Genomic DNA, 25,324 nt, shown 5'->3' with positions numbered 1-25,324 from the left:
TATGATAAAGTGGGAAAACCTGCAAAATCGGCAGTGTATCAAATACTTGTTCTCCCCACTGTAGATGGATGGAGGTAGAGGGTAGAGAGATGTGGTGCTTTCACACCTCCACCCTCACACTGTTCACTGTTTTCTGTTTACGGTGGGGGTGTGAGCACCACTTTTATTGGTCTGATTGTATTAAAGGCAGAGCTGTTGTCCAGGAACAGTATCCTTGCATATGTGTTGTGACAGTCTAGTGGGCTCGCAGCTGGAATTGAATCCACCCCAGGTGGAATGTTAAACAACTCCTCATCCAATCAGAGATCTTCAGTATGCAGACCACACCCCAAAGGTTCCTGAACCTTTCTGAAAGTACCACCCCCAGACCAGGGTTAGAAAAGAAAAAAATGGTCAAAAAGCAGCTTATGATGTGTAAACACAAAAAGTCACGTGTATGGCTGCCAGAGCTGGTGACTCGGACTTGCGAGTCGCACTTAAGTCGCACTACACATTGACTTCAGACTCGACTCGGACTCGACCTCAAAAGACTTCAGACTTGACTCGGACTCGAGGCTGGAGACTCGCAAATTACCATTATTTTCATGTTATCATTTATATTCTCATTATTTATTATCTTTCATTCGTCTTCTCTGATTGCATTTGGGAAGTGATCTCTGGCTGTGACTGAGGATGACAGTAAACACCAACATCACGCACGCAGCGTGTGTATGCGTGCATTTCGAGCAGAGCCCATCTACTACTGTAGGCTATACTGTATTAGAAACTCTCTGATTTCAAGACAATGGCGAGTGAAAGAAGCCCAACAGGAGTCCCTTGGATCGTTACATTTGGCTACAATGCCTTCACGCAGTCAAGCCAACAAACGGACAGCAGTGTGCATAGTGTGCAACAAGAAGATTCAAGATTTTGGTTCAACCACTTCAAACTTCATCCGGCATCTGAAAACGCACCCAGACCGGTCAGTCACTTGCTAATGTGAAAGACGTTAAAATGAGCAATTAGCTCTCAAACGAATATTAACGCTACATTCTTGCTGCTGGCCATATGATGTGACAGGCAGAGTTAACATTTCATCACGGTGTGCCAGAAGATTATTCTCTGACATTGTCTTAAATTAAGTTACAGTACAGTCACCCAGTGGCGTTTTATGTGTAAAAAATTAGAGGAGCACCTACACATTTAATGCTTTATAAGAGTCATACCCAAGCAGCCTATTCTAGATATCAAGAAGGATATTTGTCACATATCGAGAGAGAGAGAGGGAGAGAGAAAGAGAAAGAGAGAGAGGGGAGGGAGGGAGGGAGAGAGAGAGAGAGAGAGAGAGAGAGAGAGAGAGAGAGAGAGAGAGAGAGAGAGAGAGAGAGAGAGAGCCATAGAGGAGAGGAGTCATACTGTAATAACCATAACGGTTATTTCTTTTATTGTATTTTACATTATTGTTTAAAAAAACCATGTTAAAGAAAAATACAGTTATGAAATTGAAACAATCCTTTGTATTTTTTCCACATCACATTGCTGTAGATTCTAGTGAAACAATCATCAATACTGTCTTATATATAGGATTTTATAGCTTATAGAATTTGAATTTGATTTAGTGTTTGCGAGAGACTTGAAACTTGACTTGGACTCTTAACCAGAGACTTGAGACTTGACTTGGACCTGACCCTCAAAGACTTGAGACTTGACTCAGACTCTCACTCAAAGACTTGAGACTTGACTTGGACTTGCAAAAAATGACTTGTGAACACCTCTGATGGCTGCACCAATGTAATGATACTGTTCAGCTGGAGAAGGAAGTAAACCTCTATTCACTGTTGTGATTATTATTATATGGTGGCAGTGATAATAAAGCGCTGGTGAACACCAGTTATAAACCTCGACATGCTTGACGTGAGCTACATGTGATAATGCAGCATCCAGTTGATAACAGATACTGTAGCTCTGTGACAGAGCTCTCCACTGGTCTGAAAATTAAACATGCCTGACGTCCAAACTGTCGCGAGTCATTTGTTTCTATCTTACAAACCATCGCATTTGGTGGCGTTATTGCTCCGGTCCGTTGAGAGTGATACTCTGTAACATTATCTTCTTTGTATTTGTACTTTGTATTTGTGTTTCCAGTCACCAGTAACGTTACTACCTAACACTAACATACTATTATAGAACTCATCACTGACCCCGTGTTCAGTCTTTTTTTTTTTTTTTTGTACTTTATTTTTATAGAAAGAACATAGACAATATACAGAAATACATAGAACAAACAGTTGGTCACCTATACATCCATTCAGACATTATACATTCTACTGGAGTTACAAATACAATGACGGCTCAGTGAGCATCTCTTGTGGACATATACCCAATCCATTTTTCCCAAAAGTGCAGATATTTCTCAAACTGTAGATTTAGCGAAAAAGTCATTCGTTCCATGTTCTGAATGTTGGTCACAATGTTGATCCAGTCGGACTCTGCTGGAGGTGTGGCCTGCAGCTAACTTCGAGTTATAGTTTTTTTACTGGCTGCTAACAGTATTTTTAAAAGATATTTGTCTGGCCCCAATATATGGGGTGCAATATTACCCAGGTAGATTGTGGAAAAAGAACTGTTAATTCCATCACCAAAAATGTTTTGTATTACTTGTGTAATCTTTTGCCAGTATGGCTGAATAGCTGGGCAGCCCCAAAATATGTGAAAATGGTCTGCTAGCTGTTCACCACAGTTCCTCCAACACAGTCCCCTGGCCGTCTCCCCTGTTTGCACACATTTTAACTTAGGGGTTATGAAATATCTGACCAGATTCCGCCAGCAGAAATCTCTCCACAGACCAGAACTGGTGGAGGTTGACTGTACAGAGCAAATATTCAACCACTCTTCTTCTGTGATGACAGTTTGAGATTCTTTCTCCCATTTTAATCTAATCTTATCTGTTGAGTGTATTTTATTAGATTGGATACAGGAGTACAACTTTGAGACAAGTTTCCTATTATCCTTTTTTTTGTACATGTCAATAAATATGTCAATTAAGTTGGTCTCACTTTCCTCAAGTGGTTTTACCTGATTGTTATAATAAGATCTAATTTGGAGATACCTAAAGAAATCTATTTTTTCCAGCCCGTATGTGTCGGGGTCAAAGGCAACCCACCTCAGTGACTTGGACTGTCTTTCAAATGATGGTGACCTACATTCCTTAAACCAAATGCGAAGACAAACTTTAGACCATTGGTTCAAGCCACTAGAATGCTGCTCATACAGTGTTTTACTGCCCAGTATAGATTGTAGTGGTACATCTAATTGTGAAATTTCCAAATCCTTCCATTTTGCTGTATAATTTGGGTTGCAGCAGCATGCTAGTGGTCTTAATTGCGCTGCCTTATAATAGTCTATCAGGCATGGGAGTGATCTGCCCCCTTTCTCTTTAGCCAATTGTAGTGTTTTGAATTGGATCCTTGGTCTTCTACCTGCCCATATGAATCTAGAGATCCACTTATCCCATTCGTTAAATTGCATTTGTGTAATCATTACTGGGAGGGATTGAAAGAGATATAAGAGTCGGGGAAGTAGGTTCATCTTCATTGTTTCTATCCTATTGTGCATGTCTAGGGGCAATTGAGACCATCTGTCGATATCTGACTTGATGTTTTTACTTACTGGACCAAAGTTGCTTTCAAATATTTTATCTCCTTTGAGTTCCAATTAAGATCAAATCTGTCCAGTATATCTTTTTTAGGAGAATAATTATATCTTAAAATTTGAGTTTTTTGCACATTTAATTTATATCCAGAGTAGGACCCAAATTCTTTTAGTGTAGACATCAGCCTAGGAATGCTAGTCTCTGGCTCTGTTATAAGCAATAAAACGTCATCTGCATATAAACAAATCTTTTGTTCCATGCCTCCGACCACTATTCCCTTTATTACCGGGTCATCCCTGATTGACTGTGCTAAGGGTTCGATAAATAGGGCGAAAAGAGCTGGGCTGAGAGGACAACCTTGGCGGCAGCCTCGCTCCAGCTCAATAGGTTGTGAGTGATGTCCATTAATTTTTATCCTGGCATTGGGGGAAAAATACAGGGTTTTAAAACATCTAATAGAGTCTTCTTTAAATCCAAATCTTCTCAGCGTCAAATATAAGTACTCCCAGCGGACCGAATCAAACGCCTTTTCGGCATCTAGACTGAGTACTACAGCTTGGTTTTTTCCTTTAGTCACGTGGTCAAGTATATGTAGCACCCGTCTGAAATTGTCTTGCGTCTGTCTCTCGCACACAAAGCCAGTTTGATCTGGGTCCACTAGTTCTGGTATAATGTGTTCTAATCTTTTAGACAGTATTGACGCATACAACTTATAATCAATGTTCAGCACAGAGATTGGCCTATAAGCACTACACTCTTTCTTGTCTTTACCCTCCTTATGAATAACTGAAATGATTGCTTCACTCCATGTTCTTGGTGGTTCAGCCTCTTTAAGTGTATGGTTGAAGCAATCCAAGAGTATCGGTACTATTTGTTCTTTAAAGGTCTTGTACCATTCGGCTGGAAAGCCGTCTGTTCCCGGTGCTTTATTGGCCTTCAACTTAGAAATTGCCTTTTCTATTTCTTCCTTTGTGATATCTGCCATTAGTGCTTTGTTCTGTTCTTCACCTATGGAGGGTAAATCTAGTGATTCCAGAAATGTATTTATTTCTTGAGGGCTAGTTGTATTTGGTTCCCTGTATAGTTCTCTATAATAATTTTCAAAAATTTGTTGTATTTCCTCTAATTTGTGGCTTGTCTTTTTAGTTCTCGGGTCTCTAATTTCAAATATGGAGCTCTCTGCCTGTTGCTTCCTTAGCCTCCATGACAAGAGTTTTAAGGCCCTAGGGCCGCTCTCATAATACCTCTGCTTAACAAACTTAGCTTTTTTCTCTAGATCCTCTTCATAGAGTCCATTTAGTTCCTTTTTGATAGTATTAATTTTATTTAGGGTGAGGGGGTCTTTCCCTTTTACATGCTCACTCTCCAACACTCGAAGCTTTTCTTGTAGATCAGACAGATTTTTACTTCTTTCCTTTTTCTTATGAGCTGTGTAGGCAATAAGCTTCCCTCTGATCACTGATTTAGCTGCATCCCACAAAACACTTGGCGATACTTCCCCATTATTGTTGTTATCCATGTAATCTTTAAATTCCTTCTGTACATAGTTCTTGCACGTAATATCATTTAAGGTACTTGTATTAAGTCGCCACAATGTGTTTTTCTTTTTGTTGTCTAGGTGCAGGGTTAGATAAACAGGCGAGTGGTCTGAGACATCCCGGACCCCTATACTACAATCCCTGATTCTATGCCTGTCCGAATTATTAGTGAAAAAATAGTCAATTCTTGAGTGCACTCTGTGACTTGCCGAGTAAAATGTGTACTGTCTAGCTGATGGGTTAAACCTCCTCCATACATCGAACATCCCAAGCTCTGACAACAAACTCTTTATTACTCTAGCATTGGGAGCAGGTCTCTTTAATGTGTTAGAGGAGTCTAGTTTACATTGTAGCTGGGTGTTCCAGTCCCCCCCACATAATAAAACTCCAGTGGTTTCAGTGGCAATCAAATTAAAAATTTCCCTGATACAGGAAATTTCCTGGCCAGGTGGTATGTATACATTCACTAGTGTAACTTCTTTCTGTTCAAGATACCCCTTAACTATTACATACCGACCCTCTTTATCACAAATTTCAGAAACCATTTGGAAACTCACTCTATTAGGAATCAAGATTGCTACCCCTCGTTTTTTCCCGTTTTTATAGCTTGAATAAAATGTATTTTTAAAACCATATTTTTTTAGCTTTTCATGTTCAGTCTGGTTGAGATGAGTCTCCTGCCAGAATATCACATGTAATTTCTCCCTCTTCATCTTTGCAATAACCTTGCCCCTTTTTATCGGATTGTGTAGGCCATTTACATTAAGGGTAACTACCCTATATTCCTGACATTGCATTTAATCTCACAGTTAGCAAAAATAAGTGAATGACATGCTTTTGGTGACCAAACTTGAACTGTTTTTGAACTATAGAACAAACTTGAAACATTGATTAAGAAAACACTCAAGTGAACCTCCATTTTGAAGTAATATAACTACTTCTTAAGGTGGGGGGAGTAGTCTAGTGATCCACCAGAGCCCCCTCTTCAGTGCAACTTGCTAAGCCCCTGCTCAAGGGTGTATTTGTGCACTAAGTTCTTCAAAACACCAGTCTCTTTCCCGTGTATGTCGGTCTATCATAATCATCAATTAAGAGCTGGCAGCTGTGTATTAATAAGTGATACTAAACAGAGATAGGTGAGGTTCAGTCTTAATGGGGCGGAAGGAGAGTCAATTACAAAACAATAGGTCCCATCAGCAGTAATATTATTCCTCCGTTCCGTTCGTTTTTTTTTTTGTTTTTTTTTAAACCCTCTTTAACGAGACTCTGTCCTTATGTTAATCAGTCTGTTACCTCCCTTTTCCGTTATCGCCGGGTCTCTCACGGCCGTTGAAAGATTTGCAGCCTTTCCTTGATCCTCTCTTGGTGGGACTGGGTGCTGGCCATGGTGCTGGCTGTCTTCGCTGCGCGCTGCCAGGTGTTTTTCCGTGTCTTCTCCGTGAGCCCGGATGCAGCTGTGCTCTCGCGCTCAAGCGAAAACCCTCTCTTCCTCAAATCCTCCTCCGCCGCCGCCACACTCTCGTATGTTACCGGTCCGCTGTCGAAGAAGACTCGTAGCTTGGCTGGCGGCGGTGTCTGGAACCTTATCCCCTTCTCTCGAAGAAGTCTCCTGATCTGTGCATACGCCTTCCTCTTTACCAGTGTTTCCGCGGGGTAGTCATGGTCGAAATAAATCCTCCTTTCGCCGTAGTAGATCTCTCTCTTCTTCCATGCGGAATGCAGCACCAGCTCTTTAGTTTTAAACTCTTGGAAGTAAACAACCACCGACCTGGGTTGTGCATCTCTTGGGGGTTTCGGGCCGAGCACTCTGTGACACCGTTGTATGCCCAGCTCAACACCTGCGAGGGGCTGTAGCTCTTCTTTGATCATTTTGACAATAAATTGTTGGATGTGGTTTTCCTCAGCTCCCTCTGTGATGCCATAAATGCGTATATTATTACGCCTCGAACGTGCTTCTAAGTCAGTGAGTTTCAGTTGCAGTCTTTCCTGGGCTTGCAATGACCGACTCAGCGCCTCTTTAAAGTCCATAGAGCACTCTTCAATGTCGGCTATGCGGCTTTCTGCTTCGCACAATCTCTCCATTGTAGCTTTAAGGTCGGTAGCCACTTCGCCTAGCTTGTGTTGAATTTCTTCCCTTATGTCAGTTAACTCCTTTTTCAAATCGTCCCTGATACTGTCTCGGAAAATGCCCAGCTCAGACTTCACCTCTGAGACCATGGACTTCAAATCTGCACGGATGATAGCAATGTTAGCTTCCATATCCACTGCTGTTAGCTCAGCGCATTGTCCGCCATTACAGCCAACCTGTTCCTCATCCATGTCCTCTTCTTCGGACTCGAATATGTCGTCTTTCTCCACTTTCTCTGGTTGTTTACCCTTGCCCTTCTTGTTTTTTTCCCCCTCCATCGTTAGTTAGGCCAAAATTTACAGAGTAGTTGTATTTCAAATGGGGAATAAACTCCGACCGACCGGGAGGGATTATTTATGCGACCATCCGCTTCTGTCGCTCCACCGGAAGTCCCCCCCGTGTTCAGTCTTAAAACTCTGGGGTTGTGTTTGATTGTGTTGATTGTGCAGCTTCTGCGTCAGGCAGGACTTTTGCCAAGTGCTGTGTGAAATGCAAGAAAGGTAAGAATTGCTTTAAGTGAGAGCACAGCAGTTACTGCATAACTGTTGCAGAGAATAAAACTATGCATGTCTCTTAGTGACTCTGAGAGAATGTTTTGTGGTCCCTGCAGCATGTCATAGTTTATGTATTCAATAGTGTTGCAGTTTTAAGTAAGATTAAACTTTCCTTACAAAAGAAAACGTACAATGTTTTGTGTTTTTGTCTACATAGGAAATCAAACTGTCAAAAGAAGCTGGACCGCTGAAGAAGGTGCTGCAGTGGAGAGACAACTGAAGAAATTTATCGTGAGGATGCAGGTTCCTGGCAAAGAATCATGTAACCGGTGTATTAATGCAGAGCCACAAGCTCTCAAAAACAGGGACTGGAAAGCTGTGAAATACTCTGTTAAAAATCGTGAAAAAAAGTGTGAAAAGCACACTCAGGCCCTGTTATGACTGCCTACTAGGGCCCATTTTTGGGCCCAATGTTCAACATCCTACCACAAGTAAAGTATTACATTTTTTTATTGTTGTTGCTTAACTTTGGTGTTCTTCTTAGTTTAGAAATTAACCCTTGTGGGGCTTGTTTTAGTGGTGGACTAAAATATTTGTCATAAAAAATGTTAAAATTGCAATAAATCAAAAGTTTTAAAAATCATTTAATTTTGTCCTATTTTATAAGAACAGTTCATGTGACTTTCTCTGTGAGGCCGAGCCATCATAAGACACACAGAGCTAGAGGAGAGTTGAAAGATCATTATACTTTTTACTGGACCTAGATCGACAAATTCTATGGTTTGAACCCAAGAACGTTGCAAGTAGCTCTTCTCCATCCTCTACCACTCCAAATGCACACCTCCTCCCTCTTGCCTTCAGACGTAGCAGCACTGTCAGGTTCAGTAACAGCTTCTACACGGATGCTATCAGACTCCTAGACAAAATAACACACCACTTACTGTGCTTTGCTCTCTGAGCCATAATCAGGCAGCTGTCAAAAAAAATGCAATATTACTTATGTGCATGTTCAAACTCCTATGTACACAGTTATATATCTATTTCAATTTATTTTATCTGTGTTTTTACAAATATTACACAACAGTTCTAAGGAAAATAATGTATTTTATTTAATATTTTTCTTTTGTTAAACATGTGCCTTTTCTAGTTACTTACAGATTAGGATTTTAAATATAAACACTTTACATGATGCAATATCTTGAATAAAAAATACATCAGTATACAAAGTAATTAAAATAACCTCAATCAATTCAAAATAACACTGACAGGGGTCATTCAGTATAATGCTCAGTCAGATGTTTTTTATATATTCCACTTTGCTGCTAATACCCCTGTAAATCTTTGAATGCAGGAATTGTACAGTAATCTTAGAGTATCTTTGAATTTAGTTGTTAACTTTTACTTCTGAAAACTCTGGAACCAGCAAGTTGCTGCACCTCCTTGTTTTCTCTCTCTTTCTTGGATGCAGATTACTCTTGTATTATAATTACTTTTTGCTATAATAAAAAACATTCTGATGTGATTCTGTACCACTAAATGTATCTTCATGACTGCTCTCTGCTCTGTGGTCTGGATACTCTGTGCGAGGCCAAAAAAGCATCTGAGCTCATTATTTAGGTTTGAACTGGGATAGTTTCCATCATTTAGGTAATAATTCTAAAATGTGATACCCAAAAGGTTATGATTGATTCATTTGAGTTTACAGATGTGTTTAAACAATTGTTGTTGTTCATATAGTTATTTCATTAATCCAACTGTTGTTGTTCATGATGATGATGCATTCAAATATTTCATTAAGGTTATACTCTTCCTCCTGTATTTAGCTTTAGTTTGAGGTTATTCAAGACAGAACAATATGTCAAGTGGATTGAAAAATGCTGCATTTCCATTTACTCATGGATACTGCTCTATTTTCTCCCCCCACATGCTCGACCCCTTTCCCCTGTCATGTTTGTTGGTTACAGTGATGGGGATTGTAATGCCTGTGTTTTATTTCTCTATTTGCAAAGGTTTGTCTTCAACTGTAGCATCAGTCCTCTTCTGTCTTATACAGTGAAAGTGGCAGCAGAGAGAAAAATACATACATCAAATAGTAAATACTATGTAAAACTGACAATGAGAAGAGTACTAACAGAGCACAGACTTTTCTCACGTGTCATTCATATGTACAGAAAGAGAAGAGAGGATTGAACAATTGTATAAATTCAGCAAAAGTGTTTGTAGAGCAGATCTCATCTCAGTCCTCTCTACAGTATGTTGACATCAGAGGAGCCAGACTGCAGTATCTGAAGAGTCACAATGAATTTAATAGATTTTCTAAACCAGGGGTAGAACAAGGCATATATCACAGGGTTCAGACAGGAGTTAAAATGCAACAGAGAGAGCACAAAGGATTCATATAAAGTATTGGAGAACTTGTCTGCTACAAGAGATGCACAATAATATGGGAAGCAACATACTAGAAAGACAACTACAATAATACCAAGAGTCCTGGCTGCTTTCAACTCAGATTTCTTTGATATCAGTGAAACCTGGAGTGTCCCAGCTGTAACATGAGAGCGCATGGCACGAGCCTGAGACACAGCCACCACAAAGACTCTCATATACAGGATTATGATGAGAGTAACTGGAATAATAAAGCTCAGTACAAGGTCAACAACCCCTGAAATATCGTCAGTGAAAAAAATACACTCTCCATGACAGGAATTATACTTACCTGGATGAGCCAGGTCATTTTTTGCAAAGATAATGCTGAATAAGGCAGAAAAGAGCCAACACAGACAAACACAGAGTTTAACTCTTCTCACAGTGATTTTGGTGGTGTAATGCAGAGGATCACAAATAGCCACATAACGGTCAACTGATATGAGCACCATGTCTCCTACTGAGGAAGAGATTATGATGTTGCATATATAAGAACACAGAGAACATAGGACATCACCCACAAGCCAGCAGGATATCTGTGTAGCAATTGCTCCTGGAACCACCACAATACCCACAAGAAAGTCTGATACAGCCAGAGAGAGCAGCAGGATGTTGGTGGGTGTGTGGAGCTGCCTGGAGGAAAAGAGAAAGTCATCATTCAGCCAACAAGTCCATATATCTAAATGATAAAACAACTCAAACACATAGTTAAAAAAATAAACTATGACTATTTTCTGATCATCCACATCCATAGTTAACACATGGTTAATTGTAGATAATCAAAACTAATTGGTTAAGGTTGACAATCATTAATAACCACTATCTATTATAATAATAATCACTGTCTCTAGTGTCAAAGGCAGATATTTGAGATTTATTTTGCAAAACATTGTCAGTAAAACAGAATATTAGTCTGGTGTTCCAAGATACAACATTATTTAGTGGGAGCTCAAACAGAATTTCTCTTTTAAATATGTCCATGTCCATATTAATACGTCTTTTAATTAATTAATTTTTAAAAATTAAGGATCTGCTGATAATTTTTTCTCTACCTGAAGTGGGAGACTGAGATGACGACAAGCAGGTTGAGAGCTATCGTGAGCACAGTGAAGGAGAAAAGCAGAATGTTCAGAATCACAGTTTCAAACCCAGAAGACAGTGGCCTCCTGCAGGAGATGTTGGGGAGATGTGGAAAGCAGAGCTCTGCTCTGTCCTGAACCTCCATCATCAGAGATCATCAGAGAGCTACAGCTCTTTGTTGTCATACAGCTCATTTATCCCTTTCTATCGACTCAATCTCTCCTCTCCTTTCTCTCAGTTTCTGTTGGACACATATACCCTTCCTCCTTTGGTGTGCACATCATCTTCATCACTTTCACTGCACCCCCTCTCCCATTGTTTCTTTTGTCCTGCAGACCTCCTTGCATCAGTAGGAGGCCCACATACAGCCAGAGAGAGGAGCAGGAGGTTGGTGTGGATGTGAAGCTGTCTGAAGAGTGAAAAGAAAAATTGTTAAACATCAGACAAAAGTCAAAGAAAGATCACAAAACATAAATTGTAATAACAGATGCACACATAGGAGCTGATAAATTAGATATATACCAAAATTGTAGTACACATATTACAATTTTTACATCTTTGATCTTTGTGCATTGTCAGCAAGTTAATTGTTGTCATTTCTACTGAGAACTTTATCTGAGAAGTGGGAGACTAAAGCCCAATTTCCACTGAGTCCGGCAGCGGCGCGTTACAGCTGCGCCGCGGTCACCGGAGCAGATAGGTAACACTATAATCAATGAGAGCATCTCCACCGGGAACGTTTCAGCAGCGTGTCAGCAACGTCTCAGCAGCGGCTCCCGCGCCGCAGCGCTATCGATAGGTAGCATTTCTATTTTTGACGGAGCCGTTGCCAACTCGCGACAAGCTCAACAGAGCAGATTGCACCAGACAGGAAGTCCGACACTGAATCAGCAAAATAAAACTTCCGTTTTTCAAAATAAAACAACCCGTGCAGCCTCCCGATCGTATTTCAGCAACAAACATGAATAAAACAGTCAGATAAAGACTCCATCTAGCTACGTAGCGTACTGACAGATGGGATAAGTACATAAATCAAAGAAAATTACCAAATCAACCAAAATTGAGCAAGTTAACAAAACCGGGCCATTTAGTTGTGCTGCTACTACAGTAATTACTGTAGACTAAAGGCACTCGTTCGGGTTTGATTGTGCTGCCGTAATTACTGTATTAAGTGCAACGTCATTTTAAAAGGCAGCTTTCTCTCCCAGAGCATGCTCCGGTCCGCTGCTGTAACGCTCCCGGTGTGAGTTGACGCCGGGCAGAGGACGGAGCTAAACCGTAGCACAGCCGTTCCGCGCCGCTGACGGACCCAGTGGAAATCCCCAGTTAGATGATGGCAAGCAGGTTAAGAGCTACAGTGAGCAGTGAGATGGAGGACAGAAGAATGTTCAGAAACACAGGTTCGGACCAAGGAGATGTCTACCTCCTGCAGGTGGTGTTGAGGAGTTGTGGAAAATCATCAGAGATCAGAACTCTGATATATGGCATTAAGACTTGACTATGGTAATTCAATTGAAACACTTCCCACCTGAAGGCTGTTGATGAAATTGGTGACATGTTGGAAAATTCAGAAGACAAAACACTGATGAGAAAACTTGTTTGACTGTGGTGGCCAGAAGGTCTGAAACGAAGGTTACGATATTGTAACCCTAGTTATATTAGCACAGGCAGAGCCCTCTACTGGACTCTATGGGTACTATACTCCAGCAATCGCGTACACGCGATGGCCCACTGAAACTTGCATGTATGTAGCCGGCCGCTAGGGCGTGCCTACCTGACCCGCCTCCTTCGGCGGGTATAAAGCAGGTGCATCGCCAGCTGCCCTCATTCCACCAAACTTCAGCGTAATGCGAAAGAGCGGCAGGGTCCCTTGTAGAGGGCTCCGCCTGTGCTAATATAACTAGGGTTACAATATCGTAACCTTTGTTATATCTCACACAGGCTACACCCTCTTCTGGACTCTATGGGTACAGTAGGCGAAGCCCGATTTATGTACTCCCTGCCGCAAGAGAGGCTCCGCCCACTGACCAGGCCAGCTACAGGTTAGGTACCAGACCCAGCCATCACTTTATTGATCTAAGCCGCCATGCGGAGTGATAACCGATCCAACCTCCTCCCAGTTAGCAGAATCTGGCTAGACTGGGTGAGGTTGTGGTCTAACCCCGCACCTCATTGCCCGCGTCTTACTGGGGATTTCCACTGGGTCCGTCAGCGGCGCGGAACGGCTGTGCTACGGTTTAGCTCCGTCCTCTGCCCGGCGTCAACTCACACCGGGAGCATTACAGCAGCGGACCGGAGCATGCTCTGGTAGAGAAAGCTGCCTTTTAAAATGACGTTGCACTGTTAATACAGTAATTACGGCAGCCCAATCAAACCCGAACGAGTGCCTTTAGTCTACAGTAATTACTGTAGTAGCAGCACAACTAAATGGCCCGATTTTGTTAACTTGCTCAATTTTGGTTGATTTGGTAATTTTCTTTGATTTATGTGCTAATCCCATCTGTCAGTAGGCTACGTAGCTAGAGTCTTTATCTGACTGTTTTATTCATGTTTGTTGCTGAAATACGATCGGGAGGCTGCACGGGTTGTTTTATTTTGAAAAACGGAAGTTTTATTATGCTGATTCAGTGTCGGACTTCCTGTCTGGTGCAATCTGCTCTGTTGAGCTTGTCGCGAGTTGGCAACGGCTCCGTCAAAAATAGAAATGCTACCTATCGATAGCGCTGCGGCGCGGGAGCCGCTGCTGAGCCGTTGCTGACACGCTGCTGAAACGTTCCCGGTGGAGATACTCTCATTGATTATAGTGTTACCTATCAGCTCCGGTGACCGCGGCGCAGCTGTAACGCGCCGCTGCCGGACTCAGTGGAAATTGGGCTTTAGTTGAGCACGACCCAATGCCGGTGCATGACACCCTGTGGGGGCCGAGTATGAAACACTCGACACATCCCTCTTCTCACATGTCCTGTGACCCTATGGTGAGCACAGACCTGGAGAAGGAGCCTGACACGTCCAAGAGATAGAACCTTATGAACGGGCAGGGTGAAGACCACGATGCTGCCGTACATATGTCCTCAACACTTGCACCGCTTACACTTCGTGTGGAGTGCGCACGAACCGTAGTGGGCTCCCGATTGGCTTGACTGTAGGCTGCGGAGATACCATCACACAGCCACCTTGCCAAGCGTTTCTTGGACAAGGCTCTGCCAGCCGTCCCGTCACCATAACACACCAACAACTGTTCTGTGTTTCTGACGGTGGCCGTGCGGTCGACAAAGCATGTCAACGCGCGTACAGGGCACAGGAGATGCAGTTTCGCCTCCCTCGAATCCCCATGAGGGGATGGGGATAATTGAATAATTCTCAATCGAAATGAACTTCTTATGTTCTTGGGAACAAAAGAAGGGTTCGGTTTAAGAATGGCACCGCTGCGCTAAACAACTCGGGTGGACCGACAAGGCGCACAATTCACTCACTCTTTTGGCTGACGTCAGAGCAAGAAGCAATGCTGTCTTGAACGACAACGCCTTCAGGGAGGAGTGTTCTAAGGGCTCGTAGGGGTCCCTAGTAAGGGCCTCGAGCACCAACGGCAATTCCCATTGTGGTACAGAAGTGCGTGCCACAGGCTGCTGTCTTCTGACCCCCTGCAGGAATCGTTTCACCAGAGGGTGGGCGAAGCTTGGACCTCCGCCCAACCCTTCGTGGCATGATGAGATGGCTGCAGCGTAAACTTTGCTAGTCGCGTGAGACAGCCCTCTATCCACCAAATGCTGTAGAAAGGTGTGCAAACGCGCCACCCTTGGGGGTGGACGGTCCTGCGGCCTCAGGGAGAACCAGAGAGGGCAGTGGGTGTTCGACCTGTTGGCAAACAGGTCTACCATTGCCCTCCCGAATCGTGACCAGATCTGCTGCACCACTTCTGGTTGCAGCCTCCACTCGTCGTCCAGGGGACCGCCCCTTGACATGAGGTCGGCCCCCCTGTTTTTGAGCCCTGGAATGAGGAGGGCTCTCAGAGATTGTAGGTGCTCTGAAGTCCATGACCACAGGTTCTCTGCCATCACTAGCAGGGCTGCGGAGTGTACAGCGCCCTGTCTGTTGATGTAAGCGACCGTGGTGCGGTTGTCGGTCCTCACCAGCACGTGTCTCCCCTTTAGTAGGGGACCGAAGTGTTGGAGAACCAGGAACACTGCCTGTAGCTCGAGTAGGTTGATGTGGCGTTCCTCCCCCGGAGGCCACACACCACCTATCGCCTTCCCCAGGCAGGTGCCTCCCCACCCCTTCAGGGAGGCATCCGTGAACACCGCTGTGTACGAGGTCACCCGTCCCAGCGGCGTCCCGGTTAACAGATGTTGAGGGGACCCCCAGTACCGCAGCTTGTCCTGCACTGTTGTGGGGACTGTCAGCAGCCGAAACTTTTGCCTCTTGAGGTCTAAGTGTAGGCTGGAGAACCATCTCTGCAGGCGGCGCATGTGCAGTAGTCCCACCGGGTGAGCTGCTGCCATGTGCCCCAGTGCCTGCATTACTGTCAAGGCTGGCTAACCCTAACCCTGCTGGCTTGATTGGGGGGTGCTCTTCTTCCAGTTGATAGCAAACCCCAACATGGTCAGGTGCAGTATCAACTAAGCTGTGTGAAAAATGGCCCATTGTTTGGACCTGGCCATCACAATGAGGTCGTCCAAATAAAAGAAGACCCTCATGCCTCGGCCACGCAACGGTTGTAGCGCTGCGTCCACACATTTGCTGAACGTGCGGGGGGCCAGGGAATAGCCGAACGGGAGCCTGTTGTATTCGTAGGTTGTTCCCTGGAAGGCGAAACTTCCTGTGTTTTGGCGCCACCTCGACATGAAAATAAGCGTCCTTCAGGTCGATGGTTGTGAACCAGTCGCCTGGCTGGACGAGCTCCAGCAGCTTCCTCATGGTCAGCATGCGGAACGTTTTGCAACCGATACGCATGTTCAGGGCACGGAGGTCCAGGATGGGTCTGTAATCCCCCGTCTTTTTGGGGACCAAAAAGTAAGGGGGAGTAAAAACCTTGTCCCTGTCGTGGGGAGGGACAATTGACACAGCCTGTTTTGATATCAGGTCCTGAATTTCCCTCTTATCGCCCGTATGCCTCTGAATGCTGGTGGGAGCCCGCAGAACTGGAGAGAATATCCTAGTTTGAGGGTCCTGTCCAGCCAGTTCGTCAATACACAGTTGCTCTGCCACGCCTCGTAAAACCACGTGAGGGGACGCGCAGGCAGCTGTGGAGCGGCTTTCAGAAAATTGTGGTACACAATTTCGGCCCTCTCCGCCGCCAAACCCGCCATAAAAGGGAGTTCGGCCCATGGGGGGCCCTCTGTGAAAGGGATGAGTCGTTCCCGAACGCACCAGGCCTGGTTTACGAGTTGCCATGGTCGTCTGTGAACACAACTCTGATATCCGAGGCGGTGAGGCGACACCTGAACGCCCCCTCACAGTCCGACATTTTACAGTCACAGGAAAAACACTGTCCCTGCTGCTGTTATTTTCTTCCCTGGAGCAGGGTTATTTAGCTCAGCTTCACGATATGCGTGCCAAGGAGAAACGCTTTTACTTTCAGACTGAGAAGCATTCTGCCCTGGGGCAGCGAGCTCCACTCGGCGATTGCGAGGGGCCCGCAACGCCGTTAGCGAGCAGCTAGCTGCTAATGCCCGCCTCGTGAAGCGGTCAGAGGCCTTGACCGCTTGGGCAGAGACTCTGACCGTTCCGCTGCCGTTTGGCGGGGGGCCGTTTCGATGTAGCGGTGCGGGTTAAACGAACGGTGCTGCAGCTGAGTAACGTCACGGCCTGAGTGCGCGGTACGCAAGCTAACCGTGTCATTGTTAGCAAGTGTAGCCTCGCCGTGCTGATGTGAGCGATGTTGACCGTCGTAGCCGGTGGCTAGGCGGTGGTAATCATCGCCTGTCAGCCGGTGAACGAGCTCCGCTGGGCCGGCCGTTACAGTAGCACTGTGCCGGTTAGCCCGCTGCGGGGATGCAACGGTGGAGCACACATTACCGGCAGCCCGCTGGTTGGTGCAGCGTATGCTACACCAACCGGGGCTGTCCAGCAAGCCGGGGGTACGGGAGGGGAGGATTTAGCTCTTTCAATGGTGTAACGTGTTTTAATAAAAAAAGTTTCAACATTTTCAGCACAAATACTTTTAGTTGCACAAGCAGAACATACAGAACCATAACATGAACCATGAGGGAGGGTGGCGGAGCAACCCACTTGCGCCCGTTAGCTGTCACTTTGGTTGCTGTGTGCCCCAGGAACAGGACAGCTTCGGCCGGGGCCTCTGTCCACTGGTGCTGAGGGGTGGGGCCGGTGGAGCCGGCTGCTGGTCAGCTGGTTGGGTCGCCGTGGAGAAGCCTCTCCACTGGCGATGCTCTCTCCTCCTCACCGTCGCGTTGCGACGTGGCAGCGTCCTTTCCCTCTGCTTGGCGGCGACAGCGAGCGGCAGATGGCGGCTCAGCTGCGCCTTTTCCTCCTCCAGCCTCTTTAGCCGCTGTGTCACCGTGGTGAGAGGCCAAAGAGGCCATCTGATGAAACTGGTGCGGCCAGGAGATTAGTCAGCTGCAAATATGACTTGACCCCAAAAAAATTCTAACAAAAGGTTTCTCAGTGGTTTACAGCAGTATCAGATTAAAAACATACTAAAAGTTTACCAAAGTTTGACTCCAAGAAAGGCCCCATTTTCAAAATGGCCGCCGTCAGGTCCTAAAAATGACCATTACTCCTTTATTTACCTCCTAGACCAGGAATACTGGTGCCTGATACATGTTTTGGCCATGTAATATTCTGAATAGCATATTTGCATGAAAGATAACTGAGTACAAGTACAATTTGATGTTAAAGTAATTGGTTACAAGCATATATATGCGGAAAATAAGTAAAAATTCCCTTAAGTGATTGCATATTTCTCCTTTTTGATATTGTTTTGCCTTGTGTTGGTGGTTTCTGTGGTTCATAACCATTCCTTTGATTCCAATGAAGACTAAATTCATTAGAACTGAGTGGTACTGTAAAATTAGTCAAAACAGGGCTGCCACGTGAAGGCTCAGTACCGCTAACCCCTTTTATTTTTTTATATTTTTTTTTAAATATTTTTTATAATGCCTTTTTTTTTGCCTTTTGTTTTTTTAATATATTTTTTTAAACACTATTCTTAGTTATGCACCTTAGAGTGTGACCTTATTTAACCATTAGTCGTCACACTCTTCCTCCTATAGAGGTTGATTATAGTGATTCTCACAATTCCCAACTTGACATGGTCCACAAGCAGGCATGCATGGTAGTCCATATGCCCTGCAACTGCACCGTTGTGTTTGGCAGGCAGTTGTGCAATTACAGTGGATCATCTGCAGGAGGCTTTCTGGGGCAGCAGTCTTACTGGTCAAAACTGGCAGGAACCGGTTGTCCACCAGTTTCCATCCCCAATCCACTGTGTTCAGGTCACCTTTCTTTCCAATCCACACTATGATCTGGAAGTAAACTCTTTGGCGGTGGTATTTGGTTGTGGACTCAGTTGGAGGCAGACGTTCTGGGGCAACAAATGATTTGGCTGTAACAATTTTCTTGCTAAAAAGGTTGTAGCGCAAAGAGGCAAGTGAATCGGTACTCTTTCCTCCAAACAACACTGCCATTGCCTTGGTCCCATGGTCCTCTATGACATTCCTTGCTTGATGTGGGAGCAGAAACACATTTGCACAGGACTGGATGGTTGCCTCACCATTCACAAGTTTCTGGAATGCTGTCTGTTTGCCAACACTAAAAATGCGTGAAGTTGTATCACATCCTGTGAAGGCGTGAATAAACAGCAACTGGGAACACAGGTCACTATCCAGGACTTGTTTAATCTCACTGATGTTGTACACTTTAGTAGCTTTGGACTTGTCTGAACGAAAATAGAGGCCTCTATTGCATAAGTGGTGGTAAACACAGTCTGCAGCATGTAGATCACGGCCATAATATTCAATCCTGCCTTTCACAGTGAAAGCCCACTGATCTGCACGATTGTCACAACACTCAAGAATGGACTCTGCGAGTGTATCAGTCTTAACACTACTTGTGTCTTTACTTCCATGTGTGATCGTGGTCCCACAGAAAAGACAATCGTTTTGGCTATTGAAAGGACCAGTTGCTACTCTGGCACTTCTTTTTGGTGGCTCAGCTTTATTCTCTAGTTGCATTTTAATATATTTTTTATATGTACTTTTGTCAACATTTTGAATGTACTTTTTCACCAGCAGAAATGTGTACATTGTCGCCTCTTTGTACACTTGCATGGTTGACACCATCAGCTCCCTTCTGATGAACCTCAACCACATCAGAACCATCGTTTAAGTGTTTACTGCAAATGGGGCAAGTTTCTTGATTTATATGACTCATGGTCAAAATTGCATTTGCAGTGTACTCTTTGAAAGTAATTCAACAATGCCACCCTCTCTTAACATGCTGGCCTTTTTATGTGTTGGAATTCTGTCTGATGTTCTTTTGACACGCCCATAAAATGACACTAAGCATTTGTCTGAGAATAAGACACGTGTGTTTTATCTTATTTACTGTAGTAATAGAACAAATATAGAACAAATGTGCTGAGGATGAAAATAGAACTGTCTGTCTGTCTCTCCCTGTCTGTCAGTCTCCACCTGTCTGTCTGTCTCTCACTGTCTGTCAGTATCTCCACTGTCAGTCAGTCTCCACCTGTTTGTCAGTCTCCACCTGTCTGTCTGTCTCTCACTGTCTGTCAGTATCTCCACTGTCAGTCTGTCTCCACACTGTGAGTCAATCCCTGTCAGTCTTTCCACTGTCTGTTGGTATATCCCTGTTGGTCTCCACACTGTCGCCAACCTGTCTGTCTTTCAGTCTCCCAATGTCTCTACACTGTCTATTAGTCTACCTGTCTGCCCCGTGTCAGTCTGTCTGTCAGTCTAAACTTTCTTTGTTATGCACAGGAGCTTTCTATCATCCTTCATTTTAGTTATTGTAGCTGAAATGACTTGGTTGGCCTTTATAACTTCCTCACATCTTTTAGCAAAGTCTGCCACTGTCCCCCCCTTCTCAACCAGACCATATTCTTCTGGAGCAGCTATGGCAAGCTCAGCAATTGCTGCAGTCTTCACAATAGTAAGTCTGTCAACGCCATACTTCTCAAAGGATTTGGCCATATTCTTCCCCGTCTGGAAAATGGCAAGGACTTTCTTGTACCACCTCACCACATCACCTGGTCCTCCAACTAATATAAACATACAAGAACAAGAGGGAATGTATAATTTAAATCATGGGATTGGTGAGAAGAAAAAAACACAATCATTGTATTATAATGTTGTTTGCTTATCAATGGGGTGCCCCTTAAAGACAGAAATCTAGACAAAGGTGCAATAGACCATTTCAACAGCAAACATCTTTACAGATTGATGTGCAAATCTACATGGCAGAGGCTAGATCCGATCAATGCAACAATGACACAGAGCCCTAACTCTAAACAGAAACCTAACACTAACATCCAAACAAGTGCACTGTGTCCCCTGTCTGTTGCGTTGATCAGAACAAGCCTTTACCAAATTTAAGAGGGAGGTGATGGTGGGATAAAGGGATAGAGGCTGGTGATTGAGCAAAGGCAGATAAGCCATTTTATTTTTGACCAAATGTTCCTGTTGTTGACTTATGGATAGTGAAATAAAATGTTGCTGTGGAGCTTATGTGGTATTATCTTACAGTGTGATTTTGATATCATAACATGCCTTACAAATAGCCATTGCAATAAATATCATGGGCTTGATATTGAGTTATTGTAATATTGTGAGATTTTGATATTGTTACATTCATTCTACAGTAAAATTAAATGTGTAGAGCATTTTCAACATACTGGAAAAAAATAAATATAAACAAATTCATTTTTGGAACTGTTAACTTTGAATTATGAACTATGAACTGAACTAGTTCATTTTTAAATTTATGAACGGAACTTTGGACTAGTTCATGTAGCAAGTGAACCTTTCCAACACTGGTGTTGGGGTATGTGTCCTGGTCATTGCACAGCGACCCGCTACTGGTGGAGGGGACCCTGTTTAGTGGGAGCGGAACTGGGTGATAGCATGAGCCTCCACACGCGCTGGACACAACCTGGTGAAACTCCTCTGTGTTCAGCTGAAAAGATGTGGTTGACTGGCTCTCATGTATCACAGGAGACGCGAGGTAAGTCTTCACCCTCTCTGCACAACCAGTGGGCTGGCGCAATGACCAGGACCAGCTCATAGGCTACACAGGGATTTCGCAAATAATAAATTGGGAGAAAATGAGGGGGAAATGCTAAATACTGTAAAAATTGATACATTTGGGGTGAATAATTTTGGGAAATTAACATTGATTTGGACTGTACTGGTCTCTCTAGTACACCTCTCTACTAGTGTGTGATGAGTGATTCAGTTACTTGTAGGAACATACAGACAGAACACATACAGCCCAAGCCAGTCAAGAAATAGGCTATACTTCACATACCCCGCTGGCAAAAGCCATGTTTGCTTTTCTTCGCCTTTTTCTCCTTCTTCCCACTCTTCTTTCTCTTCCCTTTCCCTTTCTTCTTCCTCTTTCTCTCCGGGCATGACTCAGAACTATCTGAGCTGGACTCAGAGTCGTCTTCTTCACCACTGTTTTCACTGTATTGCTGCATCTGCACCTCTTCAACATCACCATCATCTCTTCGAGACTCGCCAAAGCTATGGATGCAAGGATTAATAGTACATTTTACCAATTTGATTGCTTATTCGCTTACAAAAACAAACACAGGTGAGGTTAGCTTGGAATGGTTTTTCAGAGAAGAGGTACTTTTATTTGTGAATTGTACTTGAAATGTACAATCTATGTGGTTTGGGTTTGTTCTACTCTGCTGGCTATGAGTATGAAATTTGTGTCTTGTAAGCCTACGCTGGGCTCCTTAATTGGTGGATGACACATTAACCACTTAACGCACACTGTTCCGTCTACGGGACGGGACGGACATTAGGAGGTAGCCACAAGTTCTTCTGAATGTTTTAAACACCAACCCTTAAACATATATATTCATGCCGTACATCGTTGGAAAGCTTAGATTGTCCTGATTCATTCAAGACCACTCACGACTTATATGGTTGCTCACAGCCGTAATAGTATTAGCGATTAGCTGGGCTAGCCCCTGAGCTAAGTAAGAAAAGCTATAATGCCTACATACCTTCAAAGTCTTCCCTTTATCCACAACGATCATCTTATGACTCAGGACTTTCTGTACAGCTCACCAAATATCCATTCTTGTGAAATATGAAATCCGTTTCCATAAAACCGGAATACTTTCCTCAATATGTCCATGTATTTAGTCCAACACGTAACGTAATAACACAAATAACAAACCATATACGGTCCGTTTACGTCATTTCCTGACCTGCACGTCCATCTCAGAGTACACGTGACTAGATGTTTACGACCGTGAGCCTCTCCTGCTTCTGACGACACCACACACCAGCCAATCGGTGTTTAGGTTTAGGCAGTACATGTCTCCAAAGCCAATGAGGACATGTGACCGACAACAATGACGACATGGCTTTGATTGACAGCTGTTCCAGCCTATGGAAATATTCGGTGAAATGAAGTTGATAACCTTTTAGCCAATAGTCAGAGGTTTCCAACGGTGTATGACACTAAGCTATCAAGTTTGGCTGTCCATAAACAAACTCCAAGCGTAACCGGCGTGCGCCCTGTGCGTAAAAGAGTTGAACCATATATCATTACGCACACGGCATTTTGGTACACGGTTGGTTCTTCTTCGACTTGACATATGACTTATACCAAAATAAACAGATAGATAGATAGATAGATAGATAGATATGGCCAAACAAAAAAATATGGTTATATGTAATAATAATAATATGGTGTCAGCTTTCAGTAGAGACCGAGATTTTGATTGTAGGCAAAGGGGATGTGAAGTTATAGGTGTTTGATTGTGGTTATACAGCTTTGGTAACCAAGTGTCCATTTGGAGTCTCCAAAAAGGGCCTGAGGAAAACGCATGGACATACCTGTTGAAAAATAATTCAGAAAAATTCATCTTTTGGTCTTTTGACTCCAAATTTGGACTGCATGAAGCCAAGACCCGTGGCTGTGGCCTCATTGTGTCTATATCCTGCTGAGAGGTCCATGAATGTCTGTACACATGTCATTGTAAAGGCAAACCTATGGGCGAGTAAACAACCCCATCATTGTAACCTCTGCCACTCTTTGTCAGTAAGTCACAGAATCACACAGACACTTTTACAAGAATCCTGAGAGTGTTTCCTTTCCAATGATACCAGACACATCTCTGAGTCTCAAACTATGTGGGATCTGTGCCGCTCACAACTTGGGCATGTCGTTTAGGCTAACAGCATAAAAAACAGGGGCGTGTGTTAAGTGGTTATTAAAATAAATATTTAATTCAATTTAATTCAGCTAGTAACCTAGTTTTGGAAAACTAACGAAAATGGCCTGGTTTGTCATTAGGGTCAGTTGCTCGGATTAAACTCCAAAAAACTGACTGGCTGCTGATCTTAAGATACTGAATTGGGCTTGTTGCTCGGTTGAACTACATACAAACCGGCTGGCTTCAGAGTTCAGGATAACTAGAAAAAGAAAAAAGATGGACGGAGAGTTTGACAGGGAGATAGATGATGACGGATGGGGTCCCGTAAAAGGGACGTGGAAGCCCCTTGAGACACAGCTGAATAATGTAATGATGGCAGCTGCCACGGTAGTTGAAGGAAAGGAAAAGGAGAAGAAAATGACAGCGATAAAGGAAAAGATAGAGAAATTGATTAAACATAAAGGAAAAAAGCTGTCAGACGCCAGACCGTTAGGGGCCTGGCTGTGGGAAAAGGTAAAAGAATATGCAGCCAGGAAAAAAGAAACAGCAGAAAAGGAGAAGGAGGCAGGGATGTTGCAGAAAGGAAAGTGGAAAAAGGAAGGGAAAGCTCTAGAAGAAGAGCAACGAAGCTGGTCTGAACTGGCGGTCTGGTGGCAGAGCATGAGACACCTGCACGACGGTAGACGAGAACAAAATGACAAGTCGGAGGTAAGACCACCCCACAACACACAACCACCACCGTATGCACCTCCAAGCGCGCCAAGCGGCCTGTACCCCACCTTACTTGTATCAGGAGGAACGGTACAGCTAGGATGTGAAGGGTCAGAGGAAGGATCCGAAGTAGGGGCCACAGCGGGGAGTGTGTCAACAGTGGGCGGCGGGAACAATCCCTTTATCGATGACAAAGTAAGGTCACAGGGAATGTCCCCACACCCACGACCATTTGAAGACAGAACACAGAGAGAGAGAGAGAAGGAAATAAAATATTGGGAAGAAAAACGAGAGGCTGAGGACAGAGAAGCAGCGGAGAGAGAAAAAGAACAGGAAAAACAGTTCAGAGAAAGATTGAGGGAATATGAGGAAAACAGGGCAAATCTGAAAGCGGGTGGGAGTTCTCCCACTCCCGTAGAACAGGGAGTAAAACCAAAAGGAAAGGTTAAAATGAAATTAAAGGGAAAGCTGATAGACGGTCCAGGAAAAGGAAAAGGTCACCGAGCAGCTCTAAAAGCAGCGCTTGAGGGAGAGTGGACCAGTGCAGATGAGGAAGATTGGGAAGAAGAAGAAAAAATAGATGACTGGTATAAAAGGATGGAAGATGAACAAGAGCAATTGATAGAGGAAATAGAGGAGTCATTGGGGGAAATGAGAAACATAGAAAAAACTCTTTGGGCTGGAGAGAGGAACTCAGGGAGAGGGAGACGCATCCACCCGATGCAGACTAGGCATGGACCGCAGTAGTCACTAGCATGCCAGTAGTGACTACCGGAGGGGGCCCAAGATATAAACCATTTGGTATCAGAGATATACAGGCAATAGTGGATAAACTACCGCCAGTAGCCGAGGGAGGGAACCTATGGTTGAGTAAATTAGATAGTCTAACAGCGGGCCAAAAGTTGGCATTAGGGGACTTTAGGGCAGTGATAGCTAGGTGCCTGACGG

The 25,324-nt window shown here is 44.0% G+C and overlaps 1 protein-coding gene across 1 annotated transcript; it reads right to left on the bottom strand.

Annotated features, from left to right (window-relative positions):
- Nucleotides 1-10,037: 10,037 nt before the first annotated feature.
- Nucleotides 10,038-11,440, bottom strand: LOC128367802 (trace amine-associated receptor 13c-like). Its single transcript, XM_053328451.1, has 2 exons — nucleotides 11,268-11,440; nucleotides 10,038-10,848 (listed from the first exon to the last, which is right to left on the bottom strand). The coding sequence occupies exons 1-2, from the start codon at nucleotides 11,438-11,440 to the stop codon at nucleotides 10,038-10,040; spliced, it is 984 nt and encodes a 327-aa protein (XP_053184426.1).
- Nucleotides 11,441-25,324: the final 13,884 nt, after the last annotated feature.

The sequence above is a fragment of the Scomber japonicus genome, chromosome 11 (genome assembly GCF_027409825.1).
Source record: "Scomber japonicus isolate fScoJap1 chromosome 11, fScoJap1.pri, whole genome shotgun sequence".
Taxonomy (NCBI): Eukaryota; Metazoa; Chordata; class Actinopteri; order Scombriformes; family Scombridae; genus Scomber; species Scomber japonicus.
The sequence above is the reverse complement of the archived record's forward strand: the minus strand, read 5'-3'. Positions and strand labels throughout refer to the sequence as shown.